Genomic DNA, 23,208 nt, shown 5'->3' with positions numbered 1-23,208 from the left:
GACTAGAGGGATAAACTAGAAATCACTGGCCACTTTAAGGAATGGAACACTCATCCCTTTAAAAATGTTTACATATTTGGCATTACTCATCTCATATGTATATACTGTATTCTATACTATTCTACGGTATCGTAGTCACTTAATAATGTTTACATATCTTGCATTAATAATCTCATATGTATATTGTGTATTCTATACTATTCTACTGTATCTTAGTCCGTTCCACTCTGACATCGCTCGTCCATATGTATATAGTCTTAATTCAATACTACTTAGATTTGTGTGTATTGGGTATATGTTGTGTAATTTGTTAGATATTACTCGTTAGATATTACTGCACTGTCAGAGCTAGAAGCACAAGCATTTCGCTGCACCTGCAATAACATCTGCTAATCACGTGTATGTGACCAATAAAATGTTTTATATATATAATTTTTTTAAATGGAAATATTGGACTATAAATTGTGCTGTCCTGTATTATACTCATGCTAACATTTATTATTCTATTCTACTGACATTAACCTGACATTTACTTTGTTTGTATTCCTATCTTTTATTATTTATTATTGTTGTTGTTGCATTGTCGAGAAGGAACCTGCAAGTAAGAATTTCGTTGGATGATGTATACTATGCTCACAGTTGGGTTGGTTACTTTCTAAATGTAATCTGTTACAGTTACTAGTTACCTGTCCAAAATTGTAATCGGTAACTTTTGGATTACCCAAACTCAGTAACGTAATCTGATTACATTCAGTTACTTTTAGATTACTTTCCCCTTATGAGGCATTAGAAAACAAACATGTATGTTACAAATTGAACTACATCTATTGCAGGATAAATCAATGTTAAAGTTTACATATCTGGCCATATACGGATGCTAAAATTTGACTTTATGGGTTGGTTATGTAGGCTTCTTATAACCCATCGCTTTCTATTAAATTATATCATTACATGAATATATATACTTTATAAATCCAAAAATGGATGTAGCTATTACAGACTGCCCCTTTACGTCTATCAAAAGTGTGCAAGTTTGAGCATGAAGCTAAATGAGAGAGCAGCAGTGTGATTCACATCAATGAACTATGTAGATATCAATAATAAGTGATGTCCGTATCACCGTAGACCACCATTACTCTCATCCTTACCTCCAAGCGTTTATTCAAATTGGATAATCTATGGATGTCGACATCAGTCACACCATTGGAAGACATAGCTTGGACTGTAGCCTTCAAAAACCTATTCCTCCTCTTTTCCCGCGATCAATCAAATGCATTTGCTGTTTAATCATAGTGGTCTCTGACTTGTGGTCAGACACGCTCAGGTGGAACAAATTTAAATTTGCGCTTTTTTTCAATGCTGATTTGAATGTCTGTCATTGAGAAAACAGAGAAGTGTCAAATATTTTTTTTTCGCAAACATCCTTTCTGAATTTAAAAATAATCCTCGAAGTAAATCATCTAGTTTTTCAAACGTATCTGTAATCTGATTACAATAGTTTTGCTGGTAATGTGACGGATTACAGTTACCGTTTTTTTTTGTAGTCCCTTACATGTAGCGGATTGTAATCCGTTACTCCCCAACGCCTGACTGTGCGTATCCTGTACGTATGACTAAAATACCACATCAAACGAAATTTTGAATTTGAAACGTGAACATTTTAGAAAGAGGCGGGGTTTATGACTTTGTGGGTGTGGTAACTAGGGACAACCGCCTTATGGAAGTGACGTCAAGGTGTCATCATGTAAAGATGGCGACTCATCACAGGCAGAATGCTGCTGGGCGGAGAAAAGTCCAGGTAAATCACTAATGTATCTATCTTGTCATGCAGTTGCGTGCAGAGTAAAGATTTTTCAATTTGCATTCATACACGATACTTATCCGTGGAAATGTATCTTTTGCCTGCTCGTCCGTGGATGTCTTTGAACCCTCAATGTGTGGCGGGCAAGTGCCGCCGGTCACTCCTCCCTCGGCTCTGGCATTACTAGCAGAGAGCTAGCTAGTTTAGCTTGCTGCTACTCAATAAATTCTGCGACCCGCTGCAAATGACTCAATTCGTTTGACGGAGACCGTGTCTCGTGTTTAATGGGTTGTCAAGGGATTTGCATGTGAACGTGCGGGGTTGTTATTTCTGGTCACTAGAGACATTGAAGATTTACTCCGCGCCCACCCTTACTTCATGAGCTAGCTGGTTAGCTAGAAAATCACATCCCCTTTAGCAAGCTAGCAATGTGGTATGCAACCAGTCGGATGGTGCAATTATCTTTGTCCGATTACAATTGCATAGCCTTGATCCTATGCGATTGCTCGACGTCAGCAAACTGCTGTCACACACATGCTTTACGAATGATGGCAGGCAGTATGTTCAATAAGTTAGTGTCCTTGTCCTCTGATTGCAATATGATTTACTCTGTATCCATTCAATAATGTTAGTTTGTATGTACATTGCCTTCAAAGTATTAACACCCATTGACGTTCAACTTGTTTTGTTATTACAAATTGGGATAAAAATTGATTTAGTTGTCTTTGTATTTTTAAGGATCTACACACAATATTATATTGTCAAAGTGGATAAATTGTATTTAAAAAAAAAGATTAATGAAAGATATTTATTACATAAGTATTCAACCCCCTGAGTCAATACGTGTTAGAATCACCTTTGGCAGCGATTACAGCTGTGAGTCTTTCTGGGTAAGTCTTTAAGAGTGTTACACACCTGGATTGTACACTATTTGCCCGTTTATTTATTTATTTTTTACTCTTCGAGCTCTATCAAGTTGGTTGTTGATCATTGCTAGTCAGCCATTTTCATGTCTTGCCATAGATTTTCAAGTCGATTTATGTCAACTGTAACTAGGCAACTCAGGAACATTCAATGTTGTCTTGGTAAGCAACTTGAGTGTATATTTGGCTTTGTTTTAGGTTATTGTCCAGCTGAAAGGTGAATTTTGACTCCGTATCTGAGAACCAGACTGAACCAGGTTTTCCTCTAGGATTATGTCCATTCATTTTCTATTCTGAAAAACTCACTAGTCCAGTACATTACAAGTGTTTACAAGCCATTTATGACACTTGATTAGTTTCAGCAAGTGCCTACATGTTATTATAAAATTAACAACAATATAAATGCGATGTGTGAAGTGTTGGTCCCATGAATCATGAGGTGAAATAAAAGATCCAAGTTTTGTGGTCCTTCTGTGGCTCAGTTGGTAGAGCATGGCGCTTGTAACGCCAGGGTAGTGGGTTCGATTCCCGGGACCACCCATACGTAGAATGTATGCACACATGACTGTAAGTCGCTTTGGATAAAAGCGTCAGCTAAATGGCATATATTATTATATTATTATTATTATTATATTATTCCATATGCACAAAAAGCTTATTTCTCTAAAATGTTGTGCACAAATTTGTTTACATCCGTGTTAGTGAGCCTTTATCCTTTGCCAAGACAATCCATCCACCTGACAGGTGTGGCATATCAAAAAGCTTATTAAACAGCATGATCACTTCTCAGATGCACCTTGTGCTGGGCACAATAAAAGGCCACTCTAAAATGTCCAGTTTTGTCACAACACAATGCCACAGATGTCTCAAGTTCTGAGGGAGTGTGCAATTGGCATGCTGACTGCAGGAATGTTAACCAGAGCAGTTGCCAGATAATTTAATGTTCATTTATCTACCATAAGCCACCTCCAACATTGTTTTAGAGAATTTGCAGTATGTCCAACTGGCCTCAACTGCAGACCATGTGTAACCATGCCAGCCCAGGACCTCCAAATCAAATTCTATTGGTCACATACACATGGTTAGCAGATGTTAATGCGAGTGTAGCAAAATGCTTCTGCAAATCAAATCAATCCCAGAACAACAGCAAAGTACGTTGTGAAGATGCTGGAGGAAACTGGGACAAAATAATCTATATCCACAGTGAAACTAGTCCTATATCGACATGACCTGAAAGGCCGCTTAGCAAGGAAGAAGGCACTGCTCCAAAACCGCCATAAAAAAGCCAGACTACGGTTTGCAACTGCACATGGGGACAAAGGTGGTACTTTTTGGAGAAATGTCCTCTGGTCTGATGAAACAAAAATGGAACTGTTTGGCCATAATGACCATTCTGTTTGGAGGGAAAAGGGGGAGGCTTGCAAGCTGAAGAACACCATCCCAACCATGAAGCATGGGGGTGGCAGCATCATGTTGTGGGGGTGCTTTGCTGCAGGAGGGACTGGTGCACTTCACAAATTTAGCATCATGAGAAAGGAAAATGATGTGGATGCATTGAAGCAACATCAGCCAGGAAGTTAAAGCTTGGTCGCAAATGGGTCTTCCAAATGAACAATGACCCCAAGCATACTTCCATAGTTGTGGCAAAATGGCTTAAGGACAACAAAGTCAAGGTATTGGAGTGGCCATCATAAAGCCCTGACCTCAATCCTACTGTAAAAGTGCAATATGTGTCATGTAAAAAAGCTAATGTTTAAGTTCCTTGCTCAGAACATATGAAAGCTGGTTGTTCAATATTCCCAGTTAAGAAGTTTTAGGTTGTAGTTAGTATAGGAATTATGACGCGTCGACTACTTCTCTCTATACCATTTGTATTTCGTATACCTTTGACCATTGGATGTTCTAATAGGCACTTTAGTATTAGGTATACTATATCTCAGGAGTTGATAGGCTTGAAGTCATGAACAGAGCTGTGCTTCAAGCAAGTTTGAATGAATGCTTACGAGCCTGCTGCTGCCTACCGCCGCTCAGTCAGACTGCTCTATCAAATATCAAATCATAGACTTAATTATAATATAGTAAACACACATATGAGCCTTTGTAAACCAAATCCGTAAACTAATTTATTCTTTCAGTGAAATACGGAACCGTTCCGTATTTTATCGAACAGGTGGCAACCCTAAGTCTAAATATTGTTCTTACATTGCACAACCTCCAATGTTATGTCTTAATTATGTAAAATTCTGTCAAATTAGTTCGCAACGAGCCAGATGGCTCAAACTGTTGTATATACCCCGACTCTGTGAACACGAGAAGTGACACAATTTCCCTAGCTATTATTGCCTTCTAACATTAATTTATTTTAACTAAATACTTCTTAAAACCTGCGTATCTACTTCTGTGTATTGATTTTAAGGGCATTGATGTTTATGGTTAGGTACATTGGTGCAACGATTAGGCATTTGTTAAATCATCACCCGTTTGGCGAAGTAGGCTGGGATTCAATGATAAATTAGCAGGCACCACATTGATTATATGCAACGCAGGACAAGCTAGTTAACCTAGTAATATCATCAACCATGTGTAGTTATTTTTTTTATTTTTTTTATAAGAAGTTTAATGCTAGCTAGTAACTTTCCTTGGCTCCTTGCTGCACTCGCGTAACAGTTGGTCAGCCTGCCACACAGTTTCCTCGTGGAATGCAATGTAATCGGCGTCCAAAAATGGCAATTACCGATTGTTATGAAAACTTGAAATCGGCCATGCCGAATTAATCATTTGACCTCTAATGTATACAAAATTCCTGTAAGCTGAAAATGTCCCAGTTCTTCCATGGCCTGCATACTCGCCAGACATGCCACCCATTGAGCATATTTGGGATGGCCTGGATCAACGTGTACGACAGCGTGTTCCAATTCCCGCCGATATCCATAGACTTCGCACAGCCATTGAAGAGGAGTGGGACAACATTCCACAGGCCACAATCAACAGCCTGATCAACTCTATGTGAAGGAGAAGTGTCGCAGCCCAAACCGATGCATGAGGCCAGATACTGACTGGTTTTCTGATCCACGCCCCTACCTTTCTTAAGGTATCTGTGACCAACCGATGCATGTTTTCCCATTCATGTGAAATCCATAGATTAGGGCCTAATAAATGTATTTAAATCGACTGATTTCCTTTATATGAACTGTAACTCAGTAAAATCAATGTCAAGGATTCATCAGAAACAATCCCAATCCATCTTCATTTTGTTATGTGGTTCAAATTGCACTCATATCCAATTCTCTGTGCAGGTATCCTATGTGATTAGGGATGAGGTGGAGAAGTATAACCGCAATGGGGTGAACGCCCTGCAGCTCGACCCGGCATTGAACCGCCTCTTCACAGCTGGCCGAGACTCCATCATTAGGATATGGAGCGTCAACCAGCACAAGGTAACCTGTCCGTCACCTACACACTTAACCTGGCAGGATGCCATCCTATCTTGACCCTTTGAACACTTTTACTCTAGGTCACACTGTGATAGTTTCTGCTAAATAACACAGCCACAAAGTCAGATTCCACAGCCATTAAGTCTACATTTGTGGATTGCTTGCATCCTATCACTTTTCAACTGTATTGGAGGAGAGGCTCCAAGGTCCCGGCCCTCTGACTTTATTCTCCAATATGGGGGAGATGTGAGGTGTCAAGTAAAGAGAAATTGAGAAAGAGCTGATATGTATAGATGTACAGACCAATATCCATGGTCAATGTTTGAATGAAAAGCGCCAAGCTTTTTGTTGTGCTGTTATTGGAATTGATTGTCATAGAATACTTGCATAAACCCACTGATATTGCAGCATAAGTCTTATTTATTGCAGCAGGACCCGTACATTGCATCGATGGAACACCACACGGACTGGGTCAATGACATCGTCCTCTGTTGCAATGGGAAGACATGTGAGTCCGTGTGATGTGTTCAGCCAGAGTTCTCTGAGAACAGTGTCGAAACAGAGCCCTACCCCTCAGAATGGATAGCCTATATTTTTTATTATTAAAGAATGATCACTGAAACACAACTACATTTTAGGACATATCCATCACATGCAAATTGGCAACTGTTTTATGGATATTTGCTTGTACAGTGCCTACAGAATGGATGCACACCCCTTGATTTTCCACATTTCTTTTGTTACAAAGTGGGATTTATATGGATCTAATTGTCTTTTTTTGTCAATGATCTACACAAAATACTCTATCGAAGTAGAATAAAAAATCAATATATTTTTGATGAAAAGTATTCAACCCCCTGAGTCAATACATGTTAGAATCACTTTGGCAGCGATGACAGCTGTCAGTCTTTCTGGGTAAGTCTCTTAAGAGCGTTGCAAACCTGTATTGTACAATATTTGCCTGTTATTTTTTTTTAACTCTTCAAGCTCTGTCGAGTTGGTTGTTGATCATTTCCATTTTCAAGTTTTGCCATAGATTTTCAAGCCAATTAAAGTAAACTGTAACTAGGCCACTCAGGAACATTCAATGTGGTATTGGTAAGCAGCTCTAGTGTATATTTAGCCTTGAGTTTTAGGTTATTGTCCTACTAAACGGTGGATTTTTGTCTCCCAGTGTCTGTTGGAAAGCAGACTGAACCAGGTTTTCCTCTAGGACTTTGCCCATGCAAAGTCCTTATCCTAAGAAACTCCCTAGTCCTTACCGATGACAAGTATACCCTTAACATTATGCAGCCACCACCGTGCTTGAAAATATGAAGAATGGTACTCAGTGATGTGTTTTCCCCAAACTAAAAGCTCAGTTCTTTTTGCAGTATTATTTTAGTTCCTTATTGCAAACAGGATGCATGTTTTGTAATATTTTTATTCTGTACAGGCTTCCTTTTCACTCTGTCATTTATACTGAACAAAAATATAAACGCAACATGTAAGTGTTGGTTTCATGAAGTGAAATAAAAGATCCCCCAATGTTTTTTTTTACATCAGCACAAAAAGCTTATTTCTCTAAAATGTTGTACACAAATTTGTTAACATCCCTGTTAGTGAGCATTTCTCTTTTGGCAAGAAAATCCATCCATGTTTAGCATATCAAGAAGCTGAATAAACTTCATAATCATTGCACATGTGCACCTTGTGCTGGGGACAATAAAAGACAACTCTAAAATGTTTTGTCACACAACACAATGCCACAGTTGTCTCAAGTTTTGAGGGAGCTTGCAATTGGCATGTTGACTGCAGAAATGTCCACCAGAGCTGTTGCCAGAGAATTTAATGTTTATCTACCATAAGCCGCCTCCAACATTGTTTTAGAGAATTTGGCAGTACGTCCAACCAGCCTCACAACCGCAGACCATGTGTAACCACGCCAGCCCAGGACCTCCACATCTAACTTCTTCACCTGTGGGATTGTCTGAGACCAGCCACCCGGGCAGCTGATGAAACTGAGGAGTATTTCTGTCTGAAATAAAGCCCTTTTTGTGGGGATAAACTCATTCTGATTGGCTCGGCCTGGCTCCCCAGTGGTTGGCCTTGCACCATCCAAAGTGTCATAACTTCACCACGATCAAAGGGATATTCAATGTCTGCTTTTTTTTGGACCCATCTACCAATGGGTGCCCTTTGCGAGGCATTGGAAAACCCACTGGTGTGTGTAGTTGAATCCGTGTTTGAAATTAACTGCTTGACTGAGGGTCCCACGTAATTATGTGTGGGTATAGCGATGGGGTAGTCATTCAAAAATCCTAAAGTTATTCCGGCTTGCCATAACAGAGGTTGAATACTTATTGACTCAAGACATTCCAACTTTTATTTTTAATTAATTTATGAGAACATAATTCTGCTTTGAAATCTAAATGTAATCCATTTCAAATTTATGTTGTAACACAACAAAATGTGAAAGTCAGGTGGTGTGAATACTTGTTGAAGACACTGTATATATTTCAAATGTTTTGCAGTCTGGTACAGTTGAGCCTGCATGCCATTTTTATAAATAAGTTGTCATTTTGTCGCTTTTTAAAGTCATATTACCTTTTCCTATTGATCCTGTGTCTGCATAATCTCACTCTGTATTCCAGTGATATCTGCTTCCTCAGACACCACAGTGAAAGTCTGGAATGCGCATAAGGGATTCTGCATGTCCACATTGCGAACACACAAGGTAAGCAATACCATACTGATAGCTCCAAAATACCACACCTCTAATCCCATTTCAAGTGGCATCACAAAGGCCTGAATGTGATCTTAAGAGAAGTACCCAGTGTTCATACATCTTCGTTTGAGATCAATGCATATTTAAAGCGAAAGTTACGATGCAGCTGTAGAGAAATAAAGTTGTATTACATTTAGCATGCACATTTCAGGATATGTGCTTTAGCCTAATCGGAACCAAAATCTAATTTTAAAAGCACTGAGACTTGGTATCAAAACCCTATGGTTTTGTCTGTACAGGACTATGTCAAAGCCTTAGCCTATGCCAAGGACAAGGAGTTGGTGGCCTCAGCGGGGCTGGACAGACAGATCTTCCTATGGGACGTCAACACACTAACAGCACTGACTGCCTCCAATAACACTGTCACCAGTGAGTATGCTCTCTCATCTGGATCATGTTCATCCAGCACCAAACATGAAAACAAGTACTAACCGGGGGAGGACTGGACTGTTAATTTAATTTTCTTCCAAATGTTTTCTGTTGCATGCCCTAATGAACATAACTCAGTTACCATGTCATAGGCACACCCTGGACTGAGTATTTTAAATGTTCACTGGACTACTTGGAATGTACTGTACAGATATAGATAGATGTACTGTATATCCGGAGGAATCGCTCGTTGAAGACTAAATCTGTGTACGAATGCTCATACGAACCTAACTAACCTACTATTTGTGATGTAAATTGAGTATGTACTAGGCTTATTGGTCATTGTATGGATATAGTTAGTATGCCAAAAGTTTCCAGATGTTGTACTAAATTCACCAAAATACGAAGCATACAAGCAGTAGACACTATTTCCGTGCATAATGCAGTTCTTCGTAAATGGGCGAGGCTTCACAACATTTCCAGATTTGAAGATGCAGCCGAAGTCCGACGAGAGGCGGATACAAATGAATTGCTTTAACTAATTATGACAAATGTTAAGACCATGTTGAGCAGTAAAGTAATGCCTTTTCAAATAACTTACGTTACACCTTATGTTGGCTGACAATGTGTTAGCCACACTAGCCTTACAAACAGCATATCATTACAGCAGTTGCTTGTATGTACCGTTATGTTAGCTAGCGACCTAAAAGGTCGTTGGCTACTAATACATCAAACTTGCCAGTATATTAACTATATACTATCTAACTACCCAACGTTTATTGACTTGAGTATTCACGTCATTCTTAGGTTAGCTAAGTGGTATAGTCGTTGTGCGTTCTCAATGGACATTGTTAATGAAGTTGTAAGATGTCTAGCTAGTACATACGCATTAAGTATGTAGTATGTTAGTATGGGTATTCGAACACAGCTAATGTCCTCAAGTACACATCAATTTGAATGATGGCCATGGGTATCTTTCCTGGTCTTTAAGTGCCACTGACTAACCAGAAGTCTTTTGAGACAGACCTGAGTGTTGTAACTATGCTGTTGTTGTCGTCTCCCAGCCTCCTCACTGAGTGGGAACAAAGACTCCATCTACAGTCTGGCTATGAATCAGATGGGCACCGTCATAGTGTCAGGGTCCACTGAAAAGGTGGGTTCTTAAATCACATTTGTATTGATATATTCTTAATGTTTCCAGTGGTGTGATGACATTTGTTATAATACTTCCAGCTAACTGAAGCTGATTTATTTTACTGCCATTTTCTAAAGTGAGATTTGTTTAAAGGTTCAAAGCAGCCATTTTATCTCAATATCAAATAATTTATGGGTAACAATTAAGTACCTTACTGTGATTGTTCAATTAAAATGGTCAAAAACAAAAATAGGTTCTTAGCAAAGAGCAATTTCTGGGAGTGGTCTGAGTGGGGAAGGGAAAACTAGCTGTTATTGGCCGAGAGGTTTGGAACTCTCTTTCTCATTGGTCTATTAACTAAATTACTGCCAGTTTTTGTTGGTGGGACACACCATGAACGAGTTTGCCACCGACAAAAATGTAAACCTCTGCGTGTAAGAGTTCTACCAACAAAAACCTTAAACTATATTTTTACATTTTTTGGTTTGGCAATTTGAAATTAACTATGTTTTTTTCCCATATACCTCATAAAGAGTGAATGTGCCCTTTTAAAGGTACTGAGAGTTTGGGATCCTCGAACCTGTGCCAAACTGATGAAGTTGAAAGGCCACACTGACAACGTCAAATCATTACTGCTAAACAGGGATGGCACTCAGGTAAGGATGGCCCTTAAAAAATCTAATCTTGTCCCTCACCTTTAAAAATGTCAGCCACTGGTACTCTTTTGTGGAAGCCTTATTTTTCATATAGGGACAAAGAGGACTACATTTAAAAAAAATACCATTTGGAGAATTTCTGGTATCAGCAGGGAATGAACTGCGAGGGACGCCTCCAACCTGAAATTTTCGACTGGGATTTCGCCTTCCTAATGTTACAGCTCTCTTTTTCCGCCCAGTGTCTCTCGGGCAGCTCAGACGGGACCATCCGGTTGTGGTCGCTGGGGCAGCAGCGGTGCATCGCCACCTACCGGGTGCACGATGAGGGCGTATGGGCCCTACAGGTCAACGAGGCGTTCACGCATGTCTACTCTGGTGGCCGTGACCGCAAGATCTACTGCACTGACCTGAGGAACCCAGAGCTCCGTATGCTCATCTGTGAGGAGAAGGCCCCCGTCCTCAAGGTGAGAGGGGTGTGGTTACTGGGATACTCTGAGCAACATCTGTAACTTGTAGATATTAGGCCTGGATGTTTATTGGACTTAGGTATTTTGAGCCATAACAATCCAATCATAATGTTACAATGTTTTTTCTTATCTCAGCCTTAAAGGCCCAGTGCAGTCAAAAACATGTATTTACCTGTGTTTTATATAGATTTACACACTATGAGGTTGGAATAATACTGTGCAATTGTGAAAGTGATTATAATGCCATTTTAGTGTAAGAGATGTTTGAAAATACCACCTGAAATTTCAGCCTGTTTTGGTAGGATGGAGTTTTGGCCTGCCGGGTGACCTCTCCAAAATTCTTGCTTGAGAAATCGCTCTTTGCTAAGAAGCTATTTATCTTTCTTTTTTACAGTTGTAATTTAAAACAAACATAGTAAGGTACTAAATTGTTACCAAGAAATGATTTGATATTGAGCTAAAACCGGCTGCATTGGACCTTTAAGTGAAGGCTGCTCTGTCTCTCCCTGGTTCAGATGGAGCTGGACCGCTCAGCTGACCCCCCCACGGCCCTCTGGGTCTCCACCACCAAGTCCACCGTCAACAAATGGGTAAGCATCAAAGCTGGAGTGGAACAACGGGGGTTTTATATGAGTAATTAATATGTTAATATTACATGGAAGTAGAATTTAAACTGGATATAACACAGTAGAAACAAAGAATTCCATATAGCCTGTGTGTCTCTTCTAAGAGAACCTTGTGTCTGTATACTTTTAATGCAATGTTCACTCCCTGATTTAATGTTTCCTGTCATGATTCATTGAAGTCTCTGAAGGGCATTCACAATTTCCGAGCATCTGGAGATTACGACAACGACTGCACTACTCCCCTGACGCCTCTCTGCACACAGCCCGAGCAGGTTGTTAAAGGTAAACATTTAACTTCATAAGTTTGTATCTTAGTAATGCAAATTCTGGTATTTAGAATGTAATAGATATTGTACACTGAGTGTACAAAACATTATGAACACCTGCTCTTTCTGACCCGGTGAATCCAGGTGAAAGCTATGATCCCTTATTGACTTGTTAAATCCACTTCAGTCAGTGTAGAGGAGACGGGTTAAAGAAGGATTTTTAAGCTTTGAAGCAATTGAGACATGGATTGTCTATGTCTGCCATTCAGAGGGTGAAGGCAAGAAGGCAAAAGATTTCAGTGCCTTTGAACGGGGAAAGGTAGTATGTGCCAGGCGCTGTGGTTTGTGGCAAGAACTGCAACGCTGCTGGGTTTTTCACGCTCAACCGTTTCCCGTGTGTATCAAGAACAATCCACGACCCAAAGGACATCATCACACAACTGTGGGAAGCATTGGGGTCAACATTGGCCAACATCCCTGTGGAATGCATTAGACACCTTGTAGAGTCCATGCCCTGAGGAATTGAGGGGGGGAATTCAATGCAATTCAATATTAGGAGGGTGTTCTTAATGTTTTGTACACTGTACGTTCTCGGCATAAATGGGTGTCATGTGTATTTCTGTCCACTAGGCGGAGCCAGCATTATTCAGTGCCACATTCTGAATGACAAGAGACATATACTAACCAAAGATACCAACAACAACGTTGCATACTGGGATATTTTAAAGGTGCGTGCCCATTGCCTTCTGTGTTTTACATTTGGGTTTTCTGCCATCTTCCGTCTCTCTGCCATCTCTTCATCGTTTGCCATATTTTTTGATTGAATACCTCTTGTCCTCATTCAGGCGTGTAAAGGGGAAGACCTGGGAAAGATGGAGTTCGACGAAGAGATTAAAAAGAGGTTTAAAATGGTGTATGTGCCAAACTGGTTCTCTGTGGATCTTAAAACTGGGGTAAGATGATCCTGCCTTCTTTTTTTTACATTGTAAAGCTGTGGACAGTTATAGCAATAGGTAGGACAGTGATTTGCCTTCATTTTAATGCACATATTCCGTTGGGTAGATGTTGACCATCACGCTGGATGAGAGTGACTGCTTTGCTGCGTGGGTGTCGGCCAAGGATGCAGGCTTCTCCAGCCCTGATGGGGCTGATCCCAAATGTGAGCGCTTTTAAAATAAAATGTACTGCCATGCAAGATCAAGTGGACTTTTTACCCACACAAAGTGAATACGGTCCCATATGTGCAGTACCATCGGTATAGAGTTGTCTTCTCTTCTAGTGAACCTGGGTGGACTTCTGCTGCAGGCCTTACTGGAGTATTGGCCCCGGACACACGTCAACCCTATGGATGAAGAAACCGAGATGAACCACGGTGCGCTGTTACACACACACACACACACACACACACACACACACACTTGCAAAAAAGGCATTTCACTGTACTTGTGCACGTGACATTAACACTTGAAAAACACACTTACATCTACTACTGTAGTAATATGTATATTATAATAATAATAGTATAATGCAGGCAGTCTTTGATATTCTTCTGACGTTATTGAGTTGAATTAAATCTGTCAGTGATAGTCCATGTTCTGATGGTGTGTGTGTGTATGTCTTCAGTGAACGGGGAGCATGAGAGCAGGATACAGAAAGGTAATGGCTACTTCCATGTTCCCCCTCACACGCCAGTCATCTTTGGAGAGGCAGGGGGAAGGACCCTGTTCAGGTAAAATACACAGCATTACTTAGAATACATGAAATATGAACATTTTCCATCCATGCTGCTGTTGAAGTCTGTGCTAAACCGCCCTGTCACAGTCAGACATGGTTGGAAATAGTACTGGTTTTCGTTGAAATACTGTACCTAAGCGGCACTCAATCAAGCTTTTGCCAGTGTAATGGAACCAATGGAATAGTCCCAGTAGTGCAAACCCCACCCACCCGGCCCTCTCTTTCTCCAGGTTGTTGTGTCGAGACTCAGGTGGTGAAACTGAGTCCATGTTGCTCAACGAGACCGTGCCACAGTGGGTCATCGACATTACCGTGGATGTGAGCTCTCGACTTATTAATGATAAATATAATACATGTACAGTCCCAGTCAAAAGTTTGGACACACCTACTCATTCAAGGGTTTTTCTTTATTTGTACTATTTTCTACATTGTACAATAACAGCGAAGACCTCAAAACTATGAAATAACACATATGGAATTATGTAGTAACCAAAAAAGGGTTAAACATATCAAAATATATTTAAAATTCTTCAAAGTAGCCACCCGTTGCCTTGATGACAGCATTGCACACTCTTCTGTGACTGGTACTGTCTATATAGCTTCTAACATTACAGTATTATAGCTAATTGTGTAGTGTTGATACAATATGGTTCTCATGTTTGATTCTTCCCTGTGATTTAGAAAAATATGCCCAAATTCAACAAAATCCCATTCTACCTCCAGCCTCATTCTTCCTCCGGTGCAAAAACCTTAAAGAAGTAAGTACAACATTTTAAACCAACAATCTTTTTTCTGTTCCTATTATTGTTCTTTGTTCATCCTTCCCTGCGAAACACATTTTCCTAATGGGATCATTCACTTGAACTATTTATCTCACCGTTCAATGTTCTAAGCTTGCAGTTATGTTCCAACGTTGTGGTTCTTCCGTAGGGACCGTCTGTCGGCCAGCGACATGCTCCAGGTGAGGAAGGTGATGGAACACGTATATGAGAAGATCATAAACCTGGACAACGAGTCTCAGACAGGGGCCTCGGGGAACAACGAAAAGCCCAGCGAGCAGCAGAAGGAGGAGGAGGACGTGGCCGTGCTGGCCGAGGAGAAGATTGAGCTGCTCTGTCAGGATCAGGTACTGTACAAAAACCCTACCTCTTCAAAGAGTATCTTAAACAACCCCCCCCTTTCTAGCTCTGACTTTGCTGATAGCTACTTTATTGAGGAAAAGTGTACTTACTATGCCTGTGATATATAGTTGTCCCACCTAGCTATTTTCAGATGAATATACTAACTGTAAGTCCACTCTGGATAACTGGATAAGAGCGTCTGCTAAATGACTAAAATGTATTAATGTATGTTCCCACTTTTCATTGTCTGTAGGTATTGGATCCCAACATGGACCTGCGGACGGTCAAGCATTTTATCTGGAAGAGTGGCGGAGACCTAACCCTTCACTATCGGCAGAAGTCCACGTGAGGTCGCCGGTGTCACCTTGTGCGATCCTGACCACCACCACCTTCTGGAACCAAACATGGACTGTTCAAACTCATCCAACCAGATCCATGTGTTAGTAACACAAACCTGTGCTCAACGACTCCTTGTTAGAGCCTTATAACCCCTCAGAAAGCATTTGTTTGGTCTGTAGCCAGAGTGTCACACAATAATCACTGTTTTCCAATCAGCCAGAACACACAAGGAGAAAGGAGGGTAACTATTGTTACTGTGTACAGTGAATGGACTGAAGACATTTCCAGGGCATTTTAAGGTTCTTTGTCATTTAGGTTTTATTTTATGACGTTTCCTTGCCTCCTTTTTGTTATGATTTTTTCCCCTTTTTTGTAAGTAAGATTTTTATTGACATGCCCATCTTCTGAGAGAGAAGGCGTGACAACCAGCTTGAGAAAGTCACTATGCTTGGGGGTTCACTTTGTGACATGAGTATGTTTTAGTTTTTGTTGGGGTCCCCCCCTCCCATACATTCCTAGAACATGCTTGTTTCCGGCCACCTATCACCACCCTTCATCCTCGTCCATGGTTACGAAAGGGTTTATTGAGGAACATTTTCTGGATAGTCAGGTGACCATTCAAACCAATCAAAGACTTGACAGAATGTAAAGACATGACAATGTTTATTGTATGTCGTGTGATATTCCTCAGTTACCTCAGTTTGGCAACTGACTGATGTATTGAAAGCTGCTGTGTGAAGCTTCTCTCACCAAATGGACACATACAAGTACACATTCCCCATACTATCTCTTTAGCGAACACTTAGGTTCAGTAATTTATCTTTCTTTTTGTAAATAGACTGTCATATTTTATAGGCAACTTGGCACAAGTTGTACTTCTGATCATCAGGAACATTATATTTCCTTTTTTTTAGCAAAACCTATGTTATTTTCAAAAGGGTGCTTTCTCATGTAAAAATATATATATATATATAATTAAAATGTCAAGAAGCAACAGGTATGTACAATTTAAAGGACCCACTGAATCAGGATGTTTATAGGCTACTGTACTGTATTTGAGAGCAAAGCTAAATTGTTGTCATTGGCATTACCCATGACAGTCTGCTGCTAAATCGGCCTATATCCATTATACACTGACAAAGTTTATGGGGGGATATTCTTGAGGAAAGTGGAGGGATTCACAACTTTTTTTTTTATGCCAACGAAATGAAGACTGCTCTCAAACTCCAATGTGAATTTCACAGTGTTATAGCAAATGTATTATAATAAAGAATTTATTTGGTTTTAATCCTAAAACTTTGGTTGTTGAATTATCTCTACATTAAAAAAAGCTACTAAAGAATTATATGCCTCTGTATCCACAACCGCTTATGGTCTGAAGTGCTGATTGTAATTTAATATATATTGTGGGTGCATAAGCTCTTAATACATTTGCCAAAATGACAATGAGAATAACATGCTTTTGAATTTCAGAGGAAGATGAATTGCATTGATCTGAGACTTAAGATCAGAAATCACATTGCTGAATTCCAGGACACAAAAGGCTACCACTTGCAATGTGGAATATGATATTTGTCTTGGAATACAAATGTTGCTGGAAGCAGGAGTGCAGTTGTCATGGTCCTTGCCGTGTCTGAATCCTGGCTCAGGAAGGCCACCAAAAATTCAGATTTCCATACCCAACTATAACATCTTCCGTCAAGATAGAACTGCCAAAGGGGGAGGAGTTAGCCTGCAAAGTAATGTCATACTTTCCAGGTCCATACCCAAACAGTTTGAACTACTAATTTTGAAAATTACTCTCTCCAGAAATAAGTCTCAACTGTTGCCGCCTGCTACCGACCCCCCTCAGCTCCCAGCTGTGCCCTGGACACCATTTGTGAATTGATCGCCCCCCTATCTAGCTTCAGAGTTTGTTCTGTTAGGTGACCTAAACTGGGATATGCTTAACACCCCGGCAGTCCTACAATCTAAGCTAGATGCCCTCAATCTCACACAAATCATCAAGGAACCCACTAGGTACAACCCTAACTCTGTAAACAAGGGCACCCTCATAGACGTCATCCTGACCAACTGGCCCTCCAAATACACCTCCGCTGTCTTCAACCAGGATCTCAGCGATCACTGCCTCATTGCCTGTATCCGCTACGGAGCCGCAGTCAAACGACCACCCCTCATCACTGTCAAACGCTCCCTGAAACACTTCTGTGAGCAGGCCTTTCTAATCGACCTGGCCCGGTTATCCTGGAAGGACATTGACCTCATCCCGTCAGTTGAGGATGCCTGGTCATTCTTTAAAAGTAACTTCCTCACCATTTTAGATAAGCATGCTCCGTTCAAAAAATGCAGAACTAAACAGATACAGCCCTTGGTTCACTCCAGACCTGACTGCCCTTGACCAGCACAAAAACATCCTGTGGCGGACTGCAATAGCATCGAATAGTCCCCGCGATATGCAACTGTTCAGGGAAGTCAGGAATCAATACACGCAGTCAGTCAGGAAAGCTAAGGCCAGCTTCTTCAGGCAGAAGTTCTGAGACACTGAAGTTCATGGAGAACAAGAACACCTCCTCCCAGCTGCCCACTGCACTGAGGCTAGGGAACACGGTCACCACCGATAAATCCATGATTATCGAAAACTTCAATAAGCATTTCTCAACGGCTGGCCATGCCTTCCGCCTGGCTACTCCAACCTCGGCCAACAGCTCCGCCCCTCCCCGCAGCTCCTCGCCCAAGCCTCTCCAGGTTCTCCTTTACCCAAATCCAGATAGCAGATGTTCTGAAAGAGCTGCAAAACCTGGACCCGTACAAATCAGCTGGGCTTGACAATCTGGACCCTCTATTTCTGAAACTATCCGCCGCCATTGTCGCAACCCCTATTACCAGCCTGTTCAACCTCTCTTTCATATCGTCTGAGATCCCCAAGGATTGGAAAGCTGCCGCAGTCATCCCCCTCTTCAAAGGGGGAGACACCCTGGACCCAAACTGTTACAGACCTATATCCATCCTGCCCTGCCTATCTAAGGTCTTCGAAAGCCATGTCAACAAACAGGTCACTGACCATCTCGAATCCCACCGTACCTTCTCCGCTGTGCAATCTGGTTTCCGAGCCGGTCACGGGTGCACCTCAGCCACACTCAAGGTACTAAACGATATCATAACTGCCATCGATAAAAGACAGTACTGTGCAGCCGTCTTCATCGACCTTGCCAAGGCTTTCGACTCTGTCAATCACCATATTCTTATCGGCAGACTCAGTAGCCTCGGTTTTTCGGATGACTGCCTTGCCTGGTTCACCAATTACTTTGCAGACAGAGTTCAGTGTGTCAAATCGGAGGGCATGCTGTCCGGTCCTCTGGTAGTCTTTATCTCCCTCACCAACTTCAAACATCAGCTATCTGAGCAGCTAACCGATCGCTGCAGCTGCATATAGTCTATTGGTAAATAGCCCACCCATTTTCACCTACCTCATCCCCATACTGTTTTTATTTATTTACTTTTCTGCTCTTGCACACCAATATCTCTACCTGTACATGACCATCTGACCATTTATCACTCCAGTGTTAATCTGCAAAATTGTAATTATTTGCCTACCTCCTCATGCCTTTTGCACACATTGTATATAGACTCCCCTTTTTTTTCTACTGTGTTATTGACTTGTTAATTGTTTACTCCATGTGTAACTCTGTGTTGTCTGTTCACACTGCTATGCTTTATCTTGGCCAGGTCGCAGTTGCAAATGAGAACTTGTTCTCAACTAGCCTACCTGGTTAAATAAAGGTGAAAAAAAAAAAATGGTCTGAGCTCTGTCAGCTATGGGTCTGTACATCTGCAAGTATTTAAAAATACAGTTTTATATCTTCTTTGTTTGAAGCCTGAAATGTGGCAAAAGGTCGCAAAGTTCAAGGGGGCCGAATACTTTCGCAAGGCATGTGTAAGTGCTCAACTATACAGTGTGTGTATGTGTGTGTGTATATATATATATATATATATATATATATATATATGACATTTCTTGCAATTGTATAGTCATCTCTGAAGCTCTCTTAATCTGTATCTCCAGATTGTTTCCAGAGAGCCAAACAGGGATCAACTAGAATCAGCCACCTGACGATTTATTTCTTGAACGGATGGTCAGGGGACCTGAACATAATTACAAATAATTTGTAGACTGCAAATTGACAGCAAGAAGCCCAAACAGATTTAATATTTGAAATTGGGGCCATGGCCGCCAGTTGGGGAACCCCGCATGGTTCGATCTGACCAATTATTTATATATACACTAGATGACTAACGGGGAGCTGTTTGGAAGCCAACATGGCTCCATCTTGGCACTCCCCCGTCAACGTAGAAAACGATTTTGGAAGCTATAGAAATGAGTTTAACGTCTACATTTGTTTTTGCCATGTTTATTATATTACAGACACCTTAATAGGCTTGGGCGGTATACCGTATACCAGTGGTATTTGGAAAAAGCCACAGGATGATTTTTCTATACTATATATACCATTAAAACTATTAATTTGGAAGTTTTTCAATAAATGTTCATATTTTTTGCGACATTTTTAGTTATTACCTGCAATCAACTTGTGCAATTCCCTAGAAGATGAAGAAGATTGCATTCATTTCATCTGTCAACTTATTTTAAATGATTACGTTTACCGTAGATCCCCAGAACAGTTGGGCCAGTCAGGTGTTTTGTTTGTAAATAGCACAATAAGAGAAAGCATGCGGGTGAGGCCATAGCGTTCCATATCTATCGACGAGGCTGTTGTGTGGCGTACGAGTTGATGAAGTTACACTTGTATGCAATTCACTACTAAATGTTTTCCATCAGATATCTTATAATTGCTTTCTTCCAGAAGTCAAAGAGCTCTGGATGAGATATCTGTACAGCTGTCATTTTTTTGTGTGCTTTCTACTAGCGTTTAGTTTTTTTTTTGTCTCCGTTCTTTTCCCATCTGGTCCGTGTAACGTTTACACATCACAACTTTGTTAATTTGCACAATTTCTCTCGTTCACCGTCGCTTAGAAATGTCAACACTCACCGAAAATGACATTTGGTAGCTACTAGCTATGCTTGTATAACTTTATGAGCTGGATTTGCTTGTCTTTGCAATTAGTTTAAACCTTTCGCTAACATCATCTGTGATTTCGCTTTTAGTTAGTGATGCATTTGTTAGCATTCTGGTGATAAAGGCCCAATGGGCTTTTCTTGCATTTTTAGCGCCCCTTATGTGCTTTGCTGGTATTACCGTAAATCCCAGTATGACAATATGAACATCTGTATTCCGCGCAAGCCTACACCTTAATGCATACTTTTAAATGATTGTTTATTGTTATTATTATTGATTATATTATGTGAGATAAACATAAAGATTTGAGTAAACTATTTTTGAAAGTTATACTGTCCCCATTACAACAAACAATACAAAAATACATTTAATTGAAATACTGTAGAATTCCATTTATTCCCACTCCTGGGGAGTGGCAGTATGGCCGATCCGTGGCTTCAAAGCCTCCCACTGGCCAATATATAGCATTTACAATTTAGGGTTTAAATACATCACTGTATTTGACCCTCCAGAAGATACTGCAGGCATCCCCATCAGGGACCCAGGCAGAGAAACCCCCGCCTGTCTCAGGTTGGATACTATTTACAGCCCTCTCTGTCCCTTCCAGGTCCACTCAGCAGCCACTTAAATGTTGATGTTTATGTTATGTGAAGATGTCGCGATATACAGGGGACACTCTGACACGTTTGTTATCGCTGTTATCAAAACTGCAGGGCGGAAATCTCTGGGCACTCCCAACAAGTAGTGGTCCAAGCGGTAGAATTACAACAAAAACTAATCCGCTGAAAACTCCGCCCATCTTTCATTCCCTGTCGCGGACTGGCGGAATTTAAGATCACTCAATAGTAAACTGGTTACCATGGACTTCAGCTTGTCAGTCAGTATCCATGAGGACATTATTATTTTGTTGGAATGGTAGGTAATAGGAAGCTGTCTCTATCAAGGTGGTATCGGAAATTAATTTAGGGAACAAGAAGGGAGTTTACAGGCTAATTATTTGAACAGTCAGCATCCGTGCATTTACAATGGCTCCAAGGAAGAATTTCAGAAACCAAGCCAAAAAAGGTCGGTACCATTCCCAATGCTAACTAGCTAACAGCATAGCTCGTACGCTAAAGGATTGTGCAAGTCTAGCTAGTTAAATATTTATTTGACACTTATGCAACTGCACCACCACCAGACAAAGAATAATGTAATTCATCATGTTCTTTCCTCGAGCCAATTGTGCAGAATCTATTGTGAAACGCTACAATGTAGCAACTATGTTACAATGATACAATGTAGCCCCGCTGCTAACGTTCACTGTTGTCCACTGTGTCAGCGGGTTAGTTAATGTCTTCACTCCATTTAGAAGGGAGTTTATATGTTTAGCTATTTGTCTTCTGTTGTTGGTTTAGGCTTCGTGTTTCTCTCTTCTCAAATGATGATGAATGTGAATGATGCTATGTTGGCCTGTGGGGAATGGTCATCAAATTATTCCATATTCCCAGTGCACACCATGTCATTCATCCAGACCATCCCTAGGCACATATCTGGTAAAAAAATATATATATATATAAAAAAAACCTGTCTAACTGTTTAATGGATTTTGTGTCATTAAAGGGTTGCCTAACATTTTTCACACTAATAGCCTACTCTTCAATTATCTTAGAATATGAGTGTCTTTAATTGAGGACTGAGTCTAAACTAGTGAAAAGTGTCCTGTGTTGTGACTGGTGGATAATAGTTACTTATAACAAGGAACTGTCAATGCATGGATTTTAATTGTTTTCATTGCACAAACTGGCATAGTTTATAACAAGTATTTCCCACTATAAGTGGGTTTTAATCAGAAGTGCAAAGACATGGGAAGTTGTCTGTCGCAGTGCATGTGATGCTACCATAAAAAGTCAACATGCACTGTGATTGTAATATCTGATTGGAAGGCATAGCCTACTAATGCTTGGCCCTGTTTGCAGTGCTGTGCTGGTATTGGGAAAGAGACACTGAATCTACACTTGGGTGTCACAACTGCCAAGGCAACATCAACCACAGAAAAATGTTGTAGGTGTGCGTATGCCTGACAGTTGTTAATCTTCATGGTCCATGCCCTGTAACATCCTTTGTTAGACAGATTGTTGCCGAAATCTTTGGCTGCCATTTATGGACCTACTACTCTGATGCACTCGCCTATTGAAAAAGAGGATGATGATTTATTAGGTTAACACAAATTATGATTAGCCGTTAACAGTTTTTTATTATTATAAACACATGAAGATTAGCCAATGGCCTTAGAGGAAGTTGTTATAGTCTTCAGTCATGATGGCTGAAATACACTGAGTGTACAAAACTTCAGGAACACTTTCCATGACATAGACTAACCAGGTAAATCCAGGTGAAAGCTATGATCCCTTATTGATGTCACTTGTTAAATCTACTTCAAATCGGTGTAGATGAAGGGGAGGAGACAGGTTAAAGAAGGATATTTTTTTAAGCTTTGAGACATGCATTGTGTA

At 40.6% G+C, this 23,208-nt stretch overlaps 2 protein-coding genes across 17 annotated transcripts in view; both read left to right on the top strand.

Moving 5' to 3' along the window:
• Positions 1-1,649: 1,649 nt before the first annotated feature.
• Positions 1,650-16,978, top strand: LOC118361768 (WD repeat-containing protein 48-like). Of its 4 annotated transcripts, none has more exons than XM_035741980.2 (19): positions 1,650-1,798; positions 6,021-6,161; positions 6,588-6,666; positions 8,792-8,874; positions 9,165-9,294; positions 10,359-10,447; positions 10,963-11,085; positions 11,325-11,549; positions 12,068-12,142; positions 12,358-12,460; positions 13,075-13,172; positions 13,290-13,397; positions 13,507-13,603; positions 13,724-13,816; positions 14,068-14,173; positions 14,409-14,496; positions 14,860-14,936; positions 15,109-15,304; positions 15,553-16,978. In XM_035741980.2, the coding sequence occupies exons 1-19, from the start codon at positions 1,718-1,720 to the stop codon at positions 15,646-15,648; spliced, it is 2,088 nt and encodes a 695-aa protein (XP_035597873.1). In that variant the 5' UTR covers positions 1,650-1,717; the 3' UTR covers positions 15,649-16,978. The 4 variants fall into 4 exon arrangements, with proteins under 4 accessions (XP_035597873.1, XP_035597874.1, XP_035597875.1 ...); XM_035741981.2 differs by having other exon boundaries at positions 6,591-6,666; positions 15,553-16,977; XM_035741982.2 differs by having other exon boundaries at positions 10,984-11,085; positions 15,553-16,977.
• Positions 16,979-21,543: 4,565 nt separating this feature from the next.
• Positions 21,544-23,208, top strand: part of LOC118361765 (aspartyl/asparaginyl beta-hydroxylase-like) — a 53,705-nt gene continuing 52,040 nt past the window's right edge. For 11 of the 13 annotated variants that reach the window (XM_035741972.2, XM_035741967.2, XM_035741969.2 and 8 more), the window contains exon 1: positions 21,545-21,778. In XM_035741972.2, the coding sequence (XP_035597865.1) occupies positions 21,739-21,778 (40 nt within the window). In that variant the 5' untranslated portion in view covers positions 21,545-21,738. Of the gene's footprint in view, positions 21,779-23,208 lie in introns of all 13 variants that reach the window. The other 2 variants (XM_035741966.2, XM_035741963.1) reach the window with 1 other exon arrangement.

Source organism: Oncorhynchus keta, chromosome 28, assembly GCF_023373465.1.
Source record: "Oncorhynchus keta strain PuntledgeMale-10-30-2019 chromosome 28, Oket_V2, whole genome shotgun sequence".
NCBI lineage: Eukaryota > Metazoa > Chordata > Actinopteri > Salmoniformes > Salmonidae > Oncorhynchus > Oncorhynchus keta.
This window is presented reverse-complemented; position numbering and strand designations above follow the sequence as displayed.